Source organism: Bombina bombina, chromosome 6 (genome assembly GCF_027579735.1).
Source record: "Bombina bombina isolate aBomBom1 chromosome 6, aBomBom1.pri, whole genome shotgun sequence".
NCBI lineage: Eukaryota > Metazoa > Chordata > Amphibia > Anura > Bombinatoridae > Bombina > Bombina bombina.
This window is the reverse complement of record NC_069504.1, coordinates 728,890,508-728,910,487: the sequence shown is the minus strand read 5'-3', so window position 1 is coordinate 728,910,487 and position 19,980 is coordinate 728,890,508. Positions and strand designations below refer to the sequence as shown.

The window sequence follows — 19,980 nt, the reverse complement described above, 5'->3', positions numbered from 1 at the left end:
GTGTTGAGAATAGAGTCTCCAACCATCAGAGAAATGTCAGGTGCTGGATGTCTCAAAGAGGGGGGAATAAGAAGCAGCTCAGTTTTGGACAGATTGAGTTGGAAGTAGTGTGAAGACATCCAAGAGGAAATTGCAGAGAGGCAGTTGGAAATCTGGTTGAGTAGAGATGGAGAGATATCAGGAGAGGAAAGATAGATTTGGGTATCATCAGCATATAAGTGGTACTGGAATCCAAAGGAGGCTATAAGTTTTCAAAGGGAGGATGTATAGAGAGAAAAAAGCAAGGGGCCCAAGACAGAGCTTTGTGGTACTCCAACTGAGACAGGCATAGGATCACAAGATATGTTGTTAAAGGAAACTGAAAAGGAGTATTTTGTGAGTTATGAGGAAAACCAGGAGAGGGCTGTGTCTCGGATGCCAAATGAATGTAGTATTTTTAGCAGGAGAGGATGGTCAACTGTGTCAAAGGCAGCAGACAGATCAAGAAGAATTAGTAAGGAGTAGTGGCCTTTTGCTTTAGCTGATAAAAGGTAATTTGTTACTTTAGTAAGAGCGGTTTCTGTTGAGTGTTTAGGGCGGAAACCAGATTGTAGTGGATCAAGTAAGGAGTTAGTTGTGAGAAATTGAGTTAGCCAATTATATACCAGTCATTCCAATAATTTTGAAGCAAAAGGAAGTAAGGAGACCGGTTGATAGAAGGGGTGGAGGGGTCAAGCGAGGGCTTTTTTAGGATTGGTATGATTGACACATGCTTGAGTTATCAGGAAATGTGCCAGCGGTGAGAGATTGGTTAAAGAGATGAGTTAGGGTAGGGGTTAGTGAAGCAGAGAGAAAGATGAAGTTATGAAGGAATAGGGTCAAGTGGGCAGGTTGTGAGATGAACCAGGGATAGGAGTACAGAGACTTCTTCTTCTGTTACAGGAGGGAAGAAGCATAGAGTTTTGTTAATAGAAGGGGTGGGTAGGATTGCTGGGTTTGAGGGGTGTGAGGTGCAGATATCTTTTCTAATGGTGTCAATTTTATTTTTGAAGTGATCAGCAATAATCTATAAGAAATAGAATTAATAATGCCGGAAATCAGCACAGGTGCGTGATTTCCTCCACTGCCGTTCAGCAGCCCGAGAACATTGCTGAAGATATCTGGTCTGTTTGGTGTGCTACGGTTGCCATTGAGTGATTGATGTACGTCAAAGAATGGAGGGTGCAGCTTTGTTTGTCAAGTGTTGATTTTAGTGCCGAATTATACTGTAAAGCCACAAGGTTTGGCCAAGAGAGGGATGAAATGTCGTAGAGCAGAGGATTCAGTTGAGTGGAAAAGTCTGAGATCCAAGTCATTTAAATTCCTTGGGGGCTTGCAAAGATGTAATAGCTAGAGTAATAGAGAAAGTTAGTAGATGGTGGGCAGAGAGAGGAAAGGGGAGGTTAAGGAGGTTGGAAACTGCACAGAGATTAGTGAAGACTAGGTCTATGGAGTTGCCTTCACACTGGGTTGGAAAATGTTGTCCACTGGGACAAGCCAAAAGACGTAGTAAGGGATAGACGTTTAGAGGCAGCAGGCATGTTAGGATTATAAAGGGGTATGTTAAAGTCCCCTAAGATGAGAGAAGGGACATTACAAGAGAGAAAATGTAGAAGCCAGGCTTCAAAGTGGTCCAGAAATTGTGATGCTGGGCCAGGGGGCCGATAGATAACTGCAACATGAAGAGCTACAGGGGTAAAGAGGCGGATAGCATGAACTTCAAAAGATGAGAAGGAAAGAGAGGGGGGTGAAGGAATGCAGTGAAAGGTACTGTGTGGGGACAGGAGAATTCATACTCCCCCTCCTTGTTTGTCTCCTAGTATGGAAGTGTGACTAAAGTGCAGGCCGCCATAGGACCGAGAGGCTACAGCAGTTGTGTTAGAGGAGGAAAGCCAAGTTTCAGTGAGGGCTAAAATGTTAAAGTGAACGGGAAATAAATAGGTTGTGAATAGATGTAAGCTTATTGCATACAAAGCGTGAATTCCATAGGGCACAAGATAACAGGGGTGTACTAACAGAGGTGCAGTTAATGAGGTTTAGAGGGTTACGTGGGCAAGGTGTATGAGGTGTCATTTGGGGTAGTAAATTGAGGGAAGCAGAGGGTGGACCTGGGTTAGGTGAGACATCCTCAGCTGCAAGAAGAAGAAATATGGTGAGCGAAAGGAGATGAGAATGTGTCTTATGCGAGTGTTTAAGTTTAGAATCAGTTAAGCATGACTGGCTGAGGGATGTGAGATAGGAATAGAGTTCATGTGTGTTGTAGAGGGGGGAAGGTAGAAGAGAAGGAGACATATGAATTGTCTAAGTGCTGTTTGTTAAAGGGAGAGCTGTGACTTTAAGGAGAAGGGAGGAAAAGGTTAATGCAGACATTAGAAAGTGTAGCATGTTTGCAGTTAACTTAGGGAGATTTAAATGCACTTGTTTCTGTCCTGTCCACTCCTTTGTATAACTCCCTTGTTATAAGTCCCTACACTTATGAACTAGCATACTTAGAGAACCACACATGCTGCACTGATCTCACAAGCAAGCTTGATGTAACAAGCTAAGGGTATACAATTTAAAGGTAATAACAGTCACATGATCCTAATTAGCAAAGGTCATAAATTATAGCAGGATCAAACAAGGCCTGAATAAACAATGCAAATGACAACTTTCTTATCAAAATGGAAGACAGAGAAAAGAAAGTTTTAAAGGTAATTCACACATACCAAACATTTAAAATTTGTAGGGGCAAAAACACAGCTATATTGTGTTATGCAGGGTTAAAATGGATTCTGTCCTTTCACACATACCAAACATTTAAGATTTGTAGGTGCAAAAAGGCAGCTATATTGTGTTATGCAGGGTTAAAATGGATTCTGTCCTTTCACACATATCAAACATTTAAGATTTGTAGGGACAAATAGGTAGCTATATGTGTTATGCAGGGTTAAAATGGATATATAACATCAACTGATTCCCCTGTATCTATATTTTTACTTACTTCCTCATAGAATCTAATTAGATTAGTTTGACATGATCTATTTCTCATAAAACCATGCTGATTTGAACTCATAATCTTGTTTACATGAATATGCTCATCAATATAATCCCTTATAATCCCTTCAAATATCTTCCCCACTATTGATGTCAGACTAACTGGTCTAAAGCTTCCTGGATCATCCCTGCTTCCCTTTTTGAAGAGTGGCACCAAATCAGCTTTACGCCAATCCTGGGGTACTATGCCTGAGGATAATGAGTCTTGAAAAATTAAGGGTAGAGGTTTGTCTAGAACTATATAACTTCCCGAACACCCTTGGGTGTATTTTATCTGGGTCTGGAGTTTTATTTACCTTAATATTATCCTTTTTTTCCCTGATATCTTCTAGACATAACCCAGTTAATGATATGGGCTGGTATGTTCTAGTTTGTTCCAAAGTATCCTCCATGTGTTCCTCTTTTGTGTATACTGAAGTACCTCAGCCTTCTGAGGTACTTCAGTATACACTCCGCGCATTTTAATGAACCTATATTTTCGCTCTTAGATTTTTTGCTATTTATGTGCTTAAAGAAGCTTTTAGGGTTGGACTTAAAATCCTTTGCAATTAATCTTTTGATTTCAACTTTGGCTAATTTGATAGATTTTTTTGCATGCTTTGTTACATTCCTTATGAATATGGTATGTTAAGTCTGTACTATTTTCTTTGAATAATTAAAAATGCCCTACGTTTTTTCCTAATTTCTCTTAACACATTTTTATTTAGCCAGATTGGCTTGGATTTTTATTTTTATAACCATATGGTTTTTGTTGATATGTATATCTATTTAACAAAGTTTGTTTGTTATCCATTTATCCTCTGTATTTTGATTAGAGAATACTTTGTCCCAGTTTATGTTATTTAAAGAGACAGTCTACACCAGAATTGTTATTTTTTAAAAAGATAGATAATACATTTATTACTTATTCCCTAGTTTTGCACAACCAACACAGTTATATAAATACACTTTTTACCTCTGTGATAACCTTGTATCTAAACCTCTGCAAACTGGCCCCTTATTTCAGTTCTCTTTGGACAGACATCCATTTTAGCCAATCAGAGCTGACTCACCTGAACTCCACGTGCATGAGCATAGTGTTATCTATATGACACACATGCACTAACACCCTCTAGTGGTGAAAAACTGTCAAAATGCTTTGAGAGAAGAGGCGGCCTTCAAGGGCTTAGAAATTAGCATATGGACCTCCTAGGTTTAGCTTTCAACTAAGAATACCAAGAGAACAAAGCAAAATTGGTGATAAAAGTAAATTAGAAAATGGTTTAAAATTAAATTCTCTATCTGATTCATGAAAGTTTATTTTGGACTAGACTGTCCTTTTAATGATTTCCTTAAATTGTTGAATTTTGCTTTCTTAAAATTAAAAGTCTTAGTTAAACCTTTAAGACACTGCTTATGAAAAGAAATTTCAAATGTGACCATGTTATGATCACTGTTACAAAAATGTTATTTGACTTCTATGTTTGATATTATATCTGTATTGTTTGATAGCACTAAATGCAGTATATCTTTACTCCTAGTTGGCTCCTCTATTAATTGTGACAAGAAGTTATCCCTGAGAACATTTAAAAATCTATCCTCCTTAGCTGAATTACTAGTTTCATTGGCCCAGTTTATATCAGGGTAGTTACAATCTCCCCTAATTACAGCACTGTTATTAGCAGCCTTACCTATTTGCATTAGTTGTTGAGTTTCCTCCATGTCACTAATGTTGGGGGGCTTGTAGCATGTTGAAGTAATATTTCTTTAGGATTTTTTCCCACACTTTTTATTTAAACCCACAGCCACAGGGTCTCTACATTGACACCTGTATCATCATAAATATCTTCCCTACATTACACCATTCGCTTATATGTTGTGTTCTGTCATTTTAATTGTTTTAAAATATTTAAAAAAGAGAAGTCTCTACTTTATCTTATGGTCTCTTCCTATATCTAAACTCATATCATCAGCATATAATCCTGCCCTCTTCTCTAAAGCTTTCTATCTCCAAAACATAACTCCTCTTTTTTCCCACTTTTATTCCCCACACCTCAAATCTATTTTTTTACATTGTACTCTTTTATTTGTTATTTGCATTCAGTCTTTGGTTCATTTCTGTTGAATTTACCAAAAATATCTACAAATATATCTTAAATGTCCCACTCACACAACAAATCTAAGATTCTTATCTACTCACTCATCCACCCTTGGTTTCCCAAGCTACTGTCAGACCTCACCGCAATCCCTCATGAATGTCTGTGTTACTCATCTTTCTTACACATTGTTACTTCCACCCCCTCTCTCACTTCCTCTATTGGATTCTCTTTAGCCATTAACCCATTTATTGCTGCAAGGCACTTGTTTCCCCCTCAACTTTTCACTATGGACTTCCTTTAGTACATAAATAGTGACGTTGCGAATTGTTCGCCGGCGAATAGTTCCCGGCGAACATAGCATGTTCGCGTTCGCCTCGGAGGGCGAACATATGCGATGTTCGATCCGCCCCCTATTCGTCATCATTGAGTAAACTTTGATCCTGTACCTCACAGTCAGAATACACATTCCAGCCAATCAGCAGCAGACCCTCCCTCCCAGACCCTCCCACCTCCTGGACAGCATCCATTTTAGATTCCTTTGGAAGCTGCATTCTTAGTGAGATGAGGGACAGTGTAGCTGCTGCTGATTTAATAGGGAAATCGATAGATAGGCTAGTGTATTCAGTGTCCTCTACAGTCCTGAAGGACTCATCTGATCTCTGCTGTAAGGACAGCACCCCAAAAAGCCCTTTTTAGGGCTAGAACATCAGTCTGCTTTTTTTTTTTTTTTTCCTGTGTAATCTAATTGCAGTTGCCTGCCTGCCAGCGTGTGTGTCAGGCTCACAGCGTATACTGTGCCCACTTCCCCAGTGCCACCACTCATATCTGTTGTAACAGTAGTGTACATTTAAAAAAAAAAAAACTTTTATGACTGTGAAATAATAGCAGACAGCTGCCAGTACCCAAGATGGCGGCCAATAAGGCAGAGTTAGAGAGTTGTTTTGGGGGGGATCAGGGAGGTTGGGGGCTAAGGGGGATGCTACACCACAGCATATGTAAATATGCTAAAAAAAAAAAAAAATTAAAACCCTTTTATTTTAGTACTGGCAGACATTCTGCCAGTACTTAAGATGGCGGGACAATTGTGGGGTGGGGGAGGGAAGGGAGCTGTTTGGGAGGGATCAGGGGGTCTGATGTGTCAGGTGGGAGGCTTATCTCTAAACTAAAGCTAAAATTAACCCTGCAAGCTGCCTACAAATGACCTAATTAACCCCTTCACTGCTAGCCATAATACACGTGTGATGCGCAGCAGCATTTAGTGGCCTTCTAATTACCAGAAAGCAACGTCAAAGTCATATATGTCTGCTATTTCTGAACAAAGGGGATCCCCGAGAAGCATTTACAACCATTTGTGCCATAATTGCACAAGCTGTTTGTAAATAATTTCAGTGAGAAACCTAAAATTGGGAAAAAATTTAAGTTTTTTTAAAATTTTATCGCATTTGGCGGTGAAATGGTGGCATGAAATATACCAAAATGGGCCTAGATCAATACTTTGGGTTGTCTACTTCACTACACTTAAGCTAAAATTAACTCTACAAGCTCCCTACATGCTCCCTAATTAACCCCTTCACTGCTGGGCATAAAACACGTGTGGTGCGCAGTGGCATTTAGCAGCCTTCTAATTACCAAAAAGCAACGCCAAAGCCATATAAGTCTGCTATAATGGCATGTCTGGCACACAGTGTTGGGGCAAGGGTCCATCTGACCACTGATAGCTGGTCTGCAAAGCATGGTCAGGGCAGGTATATCACCTACACTGCGCACTGTGAAGCGGGCGTAACCCTTACACGTAACCCTTACACTACCTGATCCATACAACATCATACCTGATGTTTTAAAGCACGTTATTCCAAACAATTTAGGAATGTTAGGTGATGTATGCCCTTTATGGATTAAAACCAGACTCTGCATCAACTATGTAATTTTCCATGGGAGTTTTGCCATGGATCCCCCTCCGGCATGCCACAGTCCAGGTGTTAGTGCCCTTGAAACAACTTTTCCATCACTATTGTGGCCAGAAAGAGTCCCTGTAAGTTTTAAAATTCGCCTGCCTATTGAAGTCTATGGGGGTTCGCCCGGTTCGCCGGTTCGCAAACTTTTGTGGAAGTTCGAGTTCTCCATTCGCAAACCCAAATTTTTAGGTTCGCGACATCACTATACATAAACTCACAAGCCCATCTGTCTTGTAGATCCCATTGTATAAAGGGGGTAGGTTTTGGATGGTAACTCATGGGCACTGCTAAAGTACTCATGAATAAATATTGTCCATTAAATTCTTTTGCTTTTTATTCTGTAGCAAGTTACCTAATGTTATAGCACTGTAGTATATATTGGACCATTTTAAATGTATGATAATGATCATAATTCTAGAATAATCAAGACAAACAACATAAATCATTACCCTTTTATTTTTCTTGTTAATAAAGGATAATACAGACACCCCCACCACCACAACCACCACTACTAAAACACAGGAGGGTGCTACCATCAGCTCAATACCCCTCACTCCCAGTACATTTAAAATAAATTGATCAGAAGATTTCATTTGCTCCTGGCACAGGGAGGTTTTACCTTCAGTATATCAAAACATAACAATACTGGGCTCTTTGGGACTCCAACTCAACTAGGTCTTCACACAGGAAATGGAGAACCACATTAAAAACAGAACACTTGGCATTATGTGGACTCTCGTGCCGTCTAGTTCTTGATCTTGTATTAATGTATGGTGTTTCATAATAATCCCAAACCCTTAGACCCAGCCCCATATAAGGATTTAAGAAATGGTAAAAATATTAATTTAAATGAAGATAATATGGACACCAAATGTTCTTACCTGTGCAGGTTGTCTGATTCATGTAGCCACCAGAGCTAATGGACAATGTATACCCCACTGGGCAGTAACAGAAGAAGCTGCCTGCAATATTACTGCAGGTCGCAGGGGGGATGCAGGGTGGTGGTGAGATGAAGCACTCGTTTATATCTGTAAGACACCAAAATACAGTGTGACATAAAGGATATAGGACATTTTTATATGATGTAAACACAAACATGGAGAGCTATATGTCAAGCAGCCTGTTTTTGTGTATGACTATGAAATATCTTGATACATTTTACATTTTTCTTACATAGTATAAATATTTGCAGGAGGTCCCATATTTACAGCCTTATAAGTGACAGCAAATTTTTTTTCAAGAATTATATACTATGGCCTAGATTACAAGTGGAGCATAAAATGGTAGCACTATGGTGCGCTAACATCGCTAGAGCACAATCTATAGTGCTTCCACTACTTCTATATTGCAACTGGAAAAGAAAATGTTAGTGTTTCAGTAAAAGCCTAGGGTGTGCTAGCAACTGGAGGTCAGATAGGGTGGCTGTGTTAAATCTTCTAATAGACCTAATAATATTAGGGTTAGGGTTAATAATAATAATAAAACTGCCTCGACAGCCTCAGCAGGCGAAAGTTACAACAAAAGTCCATAGTCCTGGTGGCCGCATTGATTGTGCAGGGAAATTTCTTGCCAGCTGCGAGTACAAGCAGAGGGAATTCACCATGTGGGTGCATGTGATTAGAGGTCAGTGTGTAAACAATCTATTGAGCAGAAAAGCATGCTGTGGTTTTGGCCTAATCGCCAGAATGAATGAGATTTCAGAAGATATGTTTGGTGAATTGGGCCTACTGAATTGCAACCCAGTCCGAATATCACTTAAAAGTGACGCAGTCTCATACAGCATTACCACTCCACGTAGAATTCCGTTCCTGCTCATGCCTCAAGTGGAGAAGGAGCTTCTGCATATGAAGAATATGGGAGTTATTGAAGAGGTTGTTGAAGCAACTGACTGGTGTGCACTCATTGTGCCTGTTGCAAAGAAAAATGTGAAAGTACGCATCTGCGTAGACTTGAAAATGCTGAATGAGGCGGTGAAGAGAGAGAGAGATATGTGCTGCTGACACTTAAAGACATAGCTTCGAAATTGGCTGGGGTGAAGTTCTTCTCAACACTGGATGCTTCCAGCCACTTCTGGCAGATACCCCTAGATCCAAAGTGCCGCAAACTGACTTTAGGAAAGCTGAGTTATGTTACTTTGGGCATATCATCAATGCGGATGGCATCAAGCCAGACCCCGAAAAAATTTGTGCTATTGAACAGATGAAAAGTCCTTCTGATCTACATGAGCTGAGACAAATATTGGGCCTTGAAAATTATGTGGGTAGGTTCCTTCCAGATTTATCCACAATACTACACCCTATCACAGAGTTGCTAAAGAAAGATGTTGCCTGGGTCTGGGGACCTTCACAGGAAGAATCTTTTATGCAGGTCAAGTCCCTGCTGGGGTCTGCCCCAGTGTTGAGGTTCTACGACCCTTCAAAAAGACTGTGGTTAGTGCTGATGTGAGCAGTTATGGGTTAGGGGCAGCCCTCCTGCAGTTGAATGAAAACAAACTACAGCCCATCGCCTACTGTTCCCGTACACTGACGGCTGCTGAGTCAAAATATGCCCAAATTGAGAAAGAGTGCCTGGCTGCAGTTTGGGCCTGTGAGCGCTTTCAGCGTTACCTAGTGGGTTTAGAGAAATTTAGTCTGGAGACTGACCATAAACCGCTAGTCCCTCTAATCAACTCCTATGATATTGACAAAACACCCCTAAGATGCTAGAGACTTCTAATGAGGCTGCTCAGGTTCAACGTTAAGGCAGTGCATGTGCCGGAAAAACAACTGGTTGTGGCAGGTACACTTTCCAGGCTCCCGCTGGCTGCTGCTGAAGAGTCTTCAACGGAATCAGATGTGAAAGTATATGTAGATTCAGTTCTGGCCTCCAAATCCATCTCTTCAGGGAAGCTAGAACAAATAAGAAAAGAGACATATTTAGATACAGACCTTCAAGAAGTTATAAAGTACATAAAAGAAGGTTGGCCCGAGAGTCGGGCAGCCTGGATATCTTCAAGTTCTCACGGAGCTGGATGGGTTGGTGTTCTTCCAGGACCGCATTATTATTCCTGTCAGCATGTGGCAGGAGATGTTAAACAGGATTCATGATGGCCACTTAGGCATTACAGAGTGCAGAGAAAGGGCAGCTATGGCAGTATGGTGGCCTGGGATCAGTTCTGACATTGCAAGCCATGTGTCTAAATGTGCCTTTTGCCGGGAACGCTGGCCTACTCAGAGAAGAGAGCCCTTGATTTCTACACTGCTGCCTGCAGGCCAGTGGCAGAAAATAGCTGCTAACTTGTGCGAACTGCACGGGAAAAAGTACCTAGTCGTGATTGACTACTATTCCAGGTATTTGGAGATTGCACCCTTGAATGAAATCACAAGTCAAGCTGTTATCACCAGTCTCAGAAGCTTTTTTGCCCGGTGGGGCATACCAATAGAGTTGGTGAGTGATAACGGAATGCAGTTCGCTTTCACAGAGTTCAGTTCTTTCAGCAGAGAATATGATTTTGTACATTCCACGTCAAGTCTACATTACCCGCAGGCCAATGTAATGGCTGAAAGGGCAGTTCAAATAACAAAGTTAATTTTGAAGCAATCTGAGCCGTACGTGGCACTCTTGTCCTATAGGGCGACTCCCATTCAAGCCACGGGGTTTAGTCCGGCACAGCTGATGCTAAGACGCCAGATTCGCACCACCTTACCCTCTGTGGGTGTCTTCCAGCCAACTAGCTCTATTCCTCGGGACGAAGTCCTTAGGAGGGATGAAGAGGCAAAAAGGGGCTATCGATTCTTCTACGACAGGAAACATTCTGTGAGGCCCTTGCAGGAGCTGAATGCGGGGCAAAGTGTCAGAATTAAACTGGATGATGAGAAGAAAAGGAAGACGCCTGCTACGGTAATTGGACGCTCTCCAGAACCAAGGTCTTATGTAGTCCTTACTGATGGAGGGACAGTTACACGTCGAAATCAAAAACATCTTCAGCCTGTACCTGAGAGTTTGGAACTGGATGCCTCAGTACCACCGCCGGTGGGATCCCCTGTTTTAAAAGGGATGCCTTCCCCTCAGCAAGATCACAGTGGGATATGTCTTTGCCTCTAGCAGACTCTTAATCACCTTCTTCTGTATCAGAGGACAGTTCATGTAGAGTTACATCAAGCTGAAGAGTGGTGAAACTTCCGGCCCTATATCGGGATTAACATTAGTTAGAACAGTGACTGGAAGTATGGGCAGAATAATCCCATGGTCACTGTAGACTAGGGTAGTCTACCCCGATGTTCAAGTCAGGATGTAATTCATGTTGTTTATGCAGATATTCTCTTTAACCTGCTATTTGCCAGTACTTAAGATGGCGGTTACAATTGTGAGGTGGGGGAAGGTGGAGAGCTGTTTGAGAGGGGTCAGGGAGGGATCAGGGGGGGATGTGTCAGGTGGGAGGCTGATATCTACACTAAAGCTAAAATTAACCCTACAAGCTACATAATTAACCCCTTTACTGGTGGGCATAATAAAAGTGTGGTGCGCAGCGGCAATTAGCGGCCTTCTAATTAACAAAAATCAATGCCAAAGCCATATATGTCTGCTATTTCTGAACAGAGGGAATCACGGAGAAACATTTACAACCATTTGTGCCATAATTGCTCAAGCTGTTTGTAAATCATTTCAGTGAGAGACCTAAAGTTTGTGAAAAAGTTAACAATTTTTTTTATTTGATCGCCTTTGGTGGTAATATGGTGGCATGAAATATACCAAAATGGGCCTAGATCAATACTTTGGGTTATCTACTACACTACACTAAAGCTAAAATTAACCCTACAAGCTCCCTAATTAACCCCTTCACTGCTGAGCATAACACGTGTGTTGAGCAGCGGCATTTAGCAGCCTTCTAATTATCAAAAAGCAACGCCAAAGCCATATATGTCTACTATTTATGAACAAAGGGGGATCCCAGAGAAGCATTTACAACCATTTGTGCCATAATTGCACAAACTGTTTGTAAATAATTTCAGTAAGAAATCTAAAGTTTGTGAAAAAGTGAACAATTTTTTTTATTTGATCGCATTTTACGGTGAAATGGTGGCATGAAATATACCAAAATGGGCCTATATCAATACATTGGGGCCTATCTATCAAGCTCTGAATGGAGCTTGATGCCCCGTGTTTCTTGCGAGCCTGTAGGCTCACCAGAAACAGCAGTTATGAAGCAGCGGTCACAAAGGCCGCTGCTCCATAACCTGTCCGCCTGCTCTGAGCAGGCGGACAGACATCGCCGGAAATCAACCCGATCGAGTACGATCGGGTTGATTGACACCCCCCTGCTGGCGACCATGAGTCTGCAGGGGGCGGCGTTGCACCAGCAGCTCTTGTGAGCTGCTGGTGCAATGCTGAATAAGGTGAGCGTACTGTCGGATCAGGTCCGCCAAACTCTCATAAATAGGGGCCTTTGTGTTGTCTACTAAAAAAATATATATATACATGTCAAGGGATATTCAGGGATTCCTGATAGATATCAGTGTTACAATGTAACTATAGCTAATTTTGAGTAAAAAAAATGCGCCTAGATTACGAGTCTTCCGTTAGCCTTAAAAAGCAGCGTTGAGAAGTCCCAACGCTGCTTTTTAACGCCAGCTGGTATTACAAGTCTGGCAGGTACAGGTGTACCCCTCACTTTTTTTCCGCGACTCGAGCATACCGCAAATCCCCTTACGTCAATTGCGTATCCTATCTTTTCAATGGAATTTGCCTAACGCCGGTATTACGAGTCTTGGAAAAAGTGATTGGTATACCCTCTCCTGTCAAGACTCATACCGCATTTAAAAGTCAGTAGTTAAGAGTTTTATGGGCTAACGCCGTAACATAAATCTCTTAACTAAAGTGCTATAAAGTACAATAACACCCATAAACTACCTATTAACCCCTAAACCGAGCCCCCCCCCCCGCATCGCAAACACTTAAATAAAGTTTTTAACCCCTAATCTGCCGCCCGGACATCGACGCCACTTAAATAAATATATTAACCGCTAAACCGTGCAATCCCGCCTCGCAAACATTAGTTAAATATTATTAACCCCTAATCTGCCATCCCTAACATCCCGGAAACCTACCTACATTTATTAACCCCTAATCTGCCGCCCCAACGTCACCGCCACTATATTAAATGTATTAACCCCTAAGCCTAAGTCTAACCCTAAACCTAACCCCCCCCCCTAACTTAAATATTATATAAATAAAACAAAATAAAATTACTACAATTAAATAAATTATTCCTATTTAAAACTAAATACTTACCTATAAAATAAACCCTAAGCTAGCTACAATATAACTAATAGTTACATTGTAGCCATCTTAGGGTTTATTTTTATTTTACAGGCAAGTTTTATTTATTTTAACTAGGAACACTAGTTATTAAATAGTTATTAACTATTTAATAACTACCTAGCTAAAATAAATTCAAATTTACCTGTAAAATAAACCCTAACCTAAGTTACAATTACACCTAACACTACACTATAATTAAATTAATTACCTACACTAGCTACAATTAATTACAATTAAATTAAATAAACTAAAGTACGAAAAAAAAAACAACACTAAATTACAGAAAATAATAAAATAATTACAAGAATTTTAAACTAATTACACCTAATCTAATCCCCCTAATAAAATAAAAAAGGCCCCCAAAATAAAAAAAAAATCCCTACCCTATACTAAATTACAAATAGCCCTTAAAAGGGCCTTTTGCGGGGCATTGCCCCAAAGTAATCCGCTCTTTTACCTGTAAAAAAAAATACAATACCCCCCAACATTAAAACCCACAACCCACACACCCAACCCTACTCTAAAACCCACCTAATCCCCCTTAATAAAACCTAACACTAACCCCTTGAAAATCACCCTACCTTGAGACGTCTTCACCCAACCGGGCACAAGTGATCCTCCAGACGGCCAGAAGTCTTCATCCGATCCGGGCACAAGAGGACCTCCAGACAGGCAGATTTTTTCTACCTTAATTCCGATTGGCTGATAGAATTCTATCAGCCAATCGGAATTCAAGGGATGCCATCTTGGATGACGTCACTTAAAGGTACCTTTATTCTTCAGTTGGATGTCATTGGAAGAGGATGCTCCGCGTCTGCAGGCTTGAAGATGGACCCGCTCCGCTCCGGATGGATGAAGATAGAAGATGCCGCCTGGATGAAGACTTCTGCCTGTCTGGAGGTCCTCTTCTGCCCGGATCGGATGAAGACTTCTGGCCGTCTGGAGGATCACTTGTGCCCGGTTGGGTGAAGACGTCTCAAGGTAGGGTGATCTTCAAGGGGTTAGTGTTAGGTTTTATTAAGGGGGGATTGGGTGGGTTTTAGAGTAGGGTTGGGTGTGTGGGTGGTGGGTTTTAATGTTGGGGGGGGTATTGTATTTTTTTTTCAGGTAAAAGAGCTGATTACTTTGGGGCAATGCCCCGCAAAAGGCCCTTTTAAGGGCTATTTGTAATTTAGTATAGGGTAGGGATTTTTATTATTTTGGGGGGCTCTTTTATTTTATTATTGGGATTAGATTAGGTGTAATTAGTTTAAATTCTTGTAATTATTTTATTATTTTCTATAATTTTGTGTTTTTTTACCTACTTTAGTTTATTTAATTTAATTGTAATTAATTGTAGTTAGTTTAGGTAATTCATTTAATTATAGTGTAGTGTTAGGTGTAATTGTAACTTAGGTTAGGGTTTATTTTACAGGTAAATTTGTATTTATTTTAGCTAGGTAGTTATTAAATAGTTAATAACTATTTAATAACTATTGTACCTGGTTAAAATAAATACAAAGTTGCCTGTAAAATAAAAATAAACTCTAAGCTAGCTACAATGTAACTATTAGTTATATTGTAGCTAGCTTAGGGTTTATTTTATAGGTAAGTAGTTTTAAATAGGAATAATTTATTTAATTGTAGTTATTTTATTTAGATTTATTTAAATTATATTTAAGTTAGGGTGGTGTTAGGGTTAGACTTAGGTTTAGGGGTTAATAACTGTATTATAGTGGCAGCGACATTGGGGGCGGCAGATTAGGAGTTAATCATTGTAGTTAGGTTGCGGCGACATTGGGGGCGGCAGAGTAGGGGTTCATAAGTATAATGTAGGTGACGGCGGTGTCTGGAGCAGCAGGTTAGGGGTTAATAATATAATGCAGGTGTCGGCGATGTCAGGGGTGGCAGATTAGGGGTTAATAAGTGTAAGATTAGGCTTGTTTAAACTCGGGGTTCGTGTTAGGTGTAGACATAAAAAGTATTTCCCCATAGGAATCAATGGGGCTGCGTTAGGAGTTGAACGCTGCTTTTTTGCAGGGGTTTTTTCAGCCGATTCTGCCCCATTGATTCCAATGGGGAAATCGTGCACGAGCACGTTTTTCCAGCTCACCACTACCGTAAGCAGCGCTGGTATTGAGGTGAGATGTGGAGCTAAATTTTGCTCTACGCTCACTGTTCTGTGGCTAACGCTGGGTTTGTAAAAACCTGTAATACCAGCGTTGTCTTAAGTGAGCGGTGAGAAAAAAATTCTTGTTAGCACCGCAAGCCTTACCGACAAAAACTCGTAATCTAGCCAATGGTTTGGGAATAGCAAAGTGCTACTTGTATTTACTGCCCTATAACTTGCAAAAAAGCAAAGAACATGTAAACATTGGAACAAAATTTAAAAACTATTTAGCATGGTTGTTTTTTGGTGGTTGTAGATGTGTAACAGATTTTGGGGGTCAAAGTTCCAAAAAGTTTGTTTTTTTCATTTTTTTCATCATATTTTATCAAAAAAAATTATAGTAAATTATAACATATGATGAAAAAAATGGTATCTTTAGAAAGTCCATTTAATGGCGAGAAAAATGGTACAGTAAATGTGTGGGTACAGTAAATGAGTAAGAGGAAAATTACAGCTAAACACAAACACAGCAGAAATGTAAAAATAGCCCTGGTCCTTAAGGGAAAGAAATTGAAAAATGGTCTGGTCCTTAAGGGGTTAAAGATAAATTGTTGCACTCTGAGCCCAATGTCTCTCAGGATGATGCTGTTCAGGCAATGCCACAGCTTTCTCCTCAAACGCATGTCCTCTCAGCCTCCTGGAGAAGTTTATTTGCCTGCAGATTTTGCTGCACAGGTATCTTCTGCGGTATCTGCAGCATTATCTGCTTTTCCTATGCTGGGAAAACGCAAGAGGAAAATTAGACATTCAGATAATAAGGTTTCTGTTCCACCTACTGCTGTGCTGGTTGCCCTCCCTCATAAGTCTGTTGAGGAGGATTCGCCAGTAGCCTCTGAGGGAGAAATCTCAGATTCAGACAGTATTATTCCTTCATCTGATACTGAAGAAGTAAACTTCAGATTTAAGCTTGAACACCTTTGTGTGCTGTTAAAAGGAGGTATTGGCTACTTTGGATAACTCTGAAACTTCTGTTATTGTCAACCCTAAGAAGTCTAGTAAACTTAATAAAAACTATGATGTTCCTTCCTCTGTGGAAGTTTTTCCTGTCCCAGACTGTGTGACAGAGTTGATTTCACAGGAATGAGAGAAGCCAGGGATTCCTTTCTCCCCATCTCCCTTATTTAAAAATATGTTTCCTGTTGATGACTCTATTAAAGATTCTTGGCGCACGGTGCCTAAAGTAGAAGGGGCTATTTCTACTCTGGCTAAGAGAACTACGATCCCTATAGAGGATAGCTGCTCCTTTAAGGATCCCATGGACAAAAAGCTGAAAGCTTATTTGAAGAATATATACAGTATGTTCATCAAGGTCTTCAATGGCAAACTGCAGTTTGTATTGCCACAGTAGCAAGTGCGGAATCTTATTGGTGCAATGCCTTGTCTGAATCAATTTTAGTAGAGACTCCATTGGAGGAGATACAAGACAGGATTAAGGCTCTCAAAATAGCCAATTCCTTTATTTCTGATGCTAGCTTCCTTACAAGGAGAAGACCTTGTTCAGACCTGGTCTGTCAGAAATAATTTCTGATATTAGGGGTGGAAAGGGGTCTTTTCTACCGTTAGACAAGAACAGACTCAAAGGACATCAAAGTCATTTTCGTTCCTTTCGTAACTTCAAAGGTCAAAAGTCTTCCTCTCCCTTTTCCAAGCAGGAGCAGTCCACGTCTTCTTGGAAGCCCAATCAGTCTTGGAATAAGGGTAAGCAATCAAAGAACCCTCAGCTGAGTCTAAGTCAGCATGAAGGGTTGGCCCCCAATTCGAGTTGGGATCAAGTGGGGGGCAGACTTTCCTTGTTTTGTCAAGCGTGGAGATGAGATGTCCCAGATCCTTGGGCTGTGGACATAGTATCTCAGGGTTACAAAATAGAATTCAAAACTTTCCCTCCCAGTGGCAGATTCCACCTCTCAAGATTATCTGCAGACCAGGTAAAAAGAGAGGCATTTTTTAACTGTGTGGGAGTGATTGTTCCAGTTCCAGTAAGGGAACAGGGTCTAGGATTCTATTCAAATCTGTTCGTGGTTCCCAAAAAGAGGGAACTTTTTGACCCATTTTAGACCTAAAGTGCCTCTATAAGTTTCTCAAGGTACCGTCCTTCAAAATGGAAACCATTCATTCCATTCTTCCTTTGGTCCAAGAGGGTCAGTTCAAGACGACTATAGACCTGAAGGACGCATATCTTCATAATCATCACAAATTCCTGAGATTCGTCTTTCTAGACAAACACTTTCAGTTTGTGCCTCTTCCGTTTGGCCTTGCCACAGCTCCCAGAATTTTCTCAAAGGTTCTGGGGACTCTCTTAGCAGTGATCAGGTCTTGGGGAATTGCATATTGGTTCAGGCACCATCTTTTCAACAAGCAAACTCCCATACAGAGATTGTGTTGTCATTTCTATGTTCCCACGGCTGAAAAGTGAATCTGGAAAAGAGTTCATTTATTCCAGCTACAAGGGTGGTTTTCTTAGGGACCATAATAGATTCCCTATCTATGAAAACTTTTCTGACGAAGGTCAGAAAATTCAAAATTCTCTCCTCTTGCCTCTCTCTTCAGTCTACTGTTCAGCCTTCAGTGGCTCAATGTATGGAGGTAATCTGATGGTCACTTCCATGGACATAATTCCCTTTGCTCGATTCTATTTGAGAGCTCTGCAATTATACATGCTCAGACAATGGAACAGAGACCATTCGGATCTGTCTCAGAGGATAGATCTAGACCAGTTGACAAGAGACTCTCTCCTGTGGCTTTCTCAGGACCATCTGTCTCAGGACACATGCTTCCGGAGACCTTCCTGGGTAATTTTGATCACAGACACCAGCCTGCTAGGAGCAGTCTGGGAATCGTTAAAGGCGCAGGGACTATGGACTCGGGAGGAGTCTGCTCTCTCCATAAACATCTTGGAGTTGAGATTGATTTACAATGCAAGGGACATGAAGGAACAGGCGCTGCTAGGAGGTATAAAAGTCTATGATTAAGTGCCACTAGGGGGCGCAAAATGCGTAAGACTTGTCCTGTATGTCTCTTCACTCCTGTCTGGGGTCATGTTTTAAATTTTTCAATAAATCATTTTTTTTACTTTTATGCCTCCTAGCAGTGCCTGCCCTTCGTGTTCCTTGTCATGTATATTTACAGCCTGATCCGCCATTGCTACGGCACTCCGGGTCCTCTAGGAAGCAGATTCTCTATACACATTTTTTTGTTTGCACAGACTAGTAGTCTGACCTTGTTCCGGACACCCCTCCTGTTTGCATTAATTTACAATGCTCTGATGGCTTGGCCTCAATTGTTTATCAGGTTTCAGTCGGACAACATCACCTCAGTGGCTTACATCAACCACCAGGGAGGAACTTGGAGTTCCTTAGCCATGAAGGAGGTGGCACGGATTATTCAGTGGGCGGAGGTTCACAATTGTTGTCTATCTGCCATCCACATTCCTGGAGTGGACAACTGGGAAGCGGATTTCCTGAGCAGACAGACATTTCATCCCGGGGAGTGGGCTCTCCATCCGGAGGTGTTCTCCAAGTTATCCCTCAAATGGGGGGTACCGGAGTTGGATCTGATGGAGTCTCGGCAGAATGCCAAGCTTCCAAGGTACGGTTCAAGGTCAAGAGATCCTCAGGCCTCTCTGATAGATGCTCTGGTGGTTCCTTGGGATTTCGGTCTAGCATACCTGTTTCCTCCGTTTTCGCTCCATCCACGAGTTATTGCTTGTATCAAACAAGAGAGAGCATCAGTAATTCTAATAGTTCCTGCATGGTCTTGCAGGATCTGGTATGCAGGCCTAGTGAAGAAGTCTTCTCGGCCGCCTTGGAGGTTTCCTCTGAGGAAGGACCTTCAAACTCAGGGTCCATTCCTCCATCCAAATCTTGTTTCTCTGAAGCTGACTGCTTGGAAATTAAATACTTAGTTCTATCTAAGCGTGGATTTTCTGAGTCGGTCATTGAGACAATGATCCAGGCTCTAAGGTATGGCGTAAATACCTTTATTGGTGTGAATCTAAGGGCTACTTTTGGAGTAGGGTCAGAATTCCTAGAATTTTGTATTTTTTCCAGGAAGGTCTGGAGAAAGGTTTGTCAGTCAGTTCTCTGAAAGGTCAGATTTCTGCATTATCTATTTTGTTCCACAAGCGTCTGGCGGATGTGCCAGATGTTCAATCTTTTTGGCAGGCCCTGGTGAGAATCAGGCCTGTATTTAACCTTGGAGCCTTAATCTTGTTCTTAAAGTTTTGCAGCAGGCTCCGTTTAAGCCAATGCATTCCATAGATATTAAGTTGCTATCTTGGAAGGTTTTGTTTCTTATTTCTATCTCTTCTGCTCGGAGAGTTTCGGAACTCTTGGCTTTGCGGTGTGATTCGCCTTACCTTATCTTTCATGCTGATAAAGCAATTCTTCATTCTAAATTGGGGTTTCTTCCTTAAGTGGTTTCTGATAGAAATATTAATCAGGAAATT

At 41.1% G+C, this 19,980-nt stretch overlaps 1 protein-coding gene across 3 annotated transcripts in view; it reads right to left on the bottom strand.

Moving 5' to 3' along the window:
• LOC128662237 (adhesion G protein-coupled receptor E1) overlaps positions 1 to 19,980 on the bottom strand; it is a 267,881-nt gene that overhangs the window by 117,097 nt on the left and 130,804 nt on the right. For all 3 annotated transcript variants that reach the window (XM_053716059.1, XM_053716061.1, XM_053716060.1), the window contains one exon: positions 7,969 to 8,115. In XM_053716059.1, coding sequence (XP_053572034.1) covers positions 7,969 to 8,115 — 147 coding nt within the window. The remainder of the gene's footprint in view (positions 1 to 7,968; positions 8,116 to 19,980) is intronic.